Raw genomic sequence first — 1,571 nt, 5'->3', positions numbered from 1 at the left:
GAGAGAGAGAGCGAGAGAGAGAGAGAGAGAGAGAGCGAAAGAGAAAGAGAAAGAGAGAGAGAGAGAGTGGACAGCAGGGGAAAAGGAGCGAGGGAAGTGAGAGTGAGCAAGTGAGAGAGATAGAGTGTGTGATTGAGAGAGTAAGAAAGCGAGGCAGAGAAAGAGAGAGGAGGAGAGATGGAGAAAGGGGATGGAGTGAATGACAGATTGGCAGAGAGAGAGAGGGGGAGGGAGGGAATGAGAGAGGAAGGGAGGGAAGAAGGGATAGAGAAAGACAGAGAGACACACACAGAGAGAGACTATGTTAACACACACTGTTACTATGATTTACTCCTGCATAACCCAGTATTAATTGCATTGCTTTAAGTATTTAAGTAGCAAACAACTAGGCAGTCCTATACAACCCAATTAGTAGAGGCCCGAGTATCGAACATATTTCTCTCTCCTTCTATGTACCTCAGCCATGCGTGGGTCCCATCCGCCGTGTCCCTCCTGCATTGCTTCCAGTGTTTCCATTACCAGCGAGCACGTGACACGATCTCCAACATTAAACCTCTGATACTGAATGCTGGATGATGCAACTACTTGCTCCGCTTGCTGACCTGTAACAATTACATCAAAACAAGTTCATCAGTTGGTAAAGCTTGCAGGAGAAAAGACAACAAGAGACAAAGAAAGAAAACTTGAAAAATAGAAAGCGAAAATAATACGTTAATGTCCTGCAAAAATCTGTGGCAGTTTACCAAGCCACATAAGCAATTGTAGTTGTTACAGATTTTTTCTCCTTGATTTTCACACTTTTATTCTAAATTTCTACACTAGTCTACACTAAATATTCAGTTTTGATGATTAAAATATTACTAGAGGTGAACAGCATAGGTTAAATCAACAAGCTATCAAAACCACTAGAATTGCACGATTTTCACCACATTACCTTGTTAGGTGTACAATTGATTGTGTATTTATCCTTCGCAGTTATCTAGCTGCATATTTAACTACCCAAACAGACGAAAATTATAGTTATTTATAGTAGCGTAGGATTGACACTACACCCAAATCTGACGTATACTCCAAGTTTGGTGTGAAGATAAGAAAGTGGATACCTGGGCTTTTATACTGTGGATTATGCAGCGTTCGGCAGAAAATATTGCACTTTACTCTGTAGTGTATGAGGCAGATAGAATAGCAATATACTAGTCAATGTCATCAGGATTATTAAACATTGCACCTTAACAAAACTGCAAGCTTACAAAATAACAAAACACAAAATAAGCCAATCTAACACTTGTGTTTCTCATGCTGCTTTCAACATAGTTGCCACTCAGAATTTAAAATAAATATAATATGCCTCAACCTTATGATATATAAGACTTAAATTGTATAGTACGTCAAAAAATTCCTTGCACAATATATTCTATAAGACTTGCTTGTATAATATGCTACAGGACTTGCTTGTATAATACGGTACAGGACTTTCTTGTATAATACGGTACAGGACTTTCTTGTACAATATCCTACAATCACATGCTTGTACATTATGGCATAATACAATACGACATGAGATGGTACAA

General features: G+C 38.8%; 1 protein-coding gene across 1 annotated transcript in view; it reads right to left on the bottom strand.

Moving 5' to 3' along the window:
- Positions 1–1,571, bottom strand: part of LOC106815299 (E3 ubiquitin-protein ligase MIB2-like) — a 35,934-nt gene that overhangs the window by 14,003 nt on the left and 20,360 nt on the right. The window contains 1 exon segment of the mRNA XM_014819743.1: positions 457–602. Coding sequence (XP_014675229.1) covers positions 457–602 — 146 coding nt within the window.

The sequence above is a fragment of the Priapulus caudatus genome, unplaced genomic scaffold, assembly GCF_000485595.1.
Source record: "Priapulus caudatus unplaced genomic scaffold, Priapulus_caudatus-5.0.1 Scaffold1085, whole genome shotgun sequence".
Classification (NCBI taxonomy): domain Eukaryota; kingdom Metazoa; phylum Priapulida; class Priapulimorpha; order Priapulimorphida; family Priapulidae; genus Priapulus; species Priapulus caudatus.
This window is presented reverse-complemented; position numbering and strand designations above follow the sequence as displayed.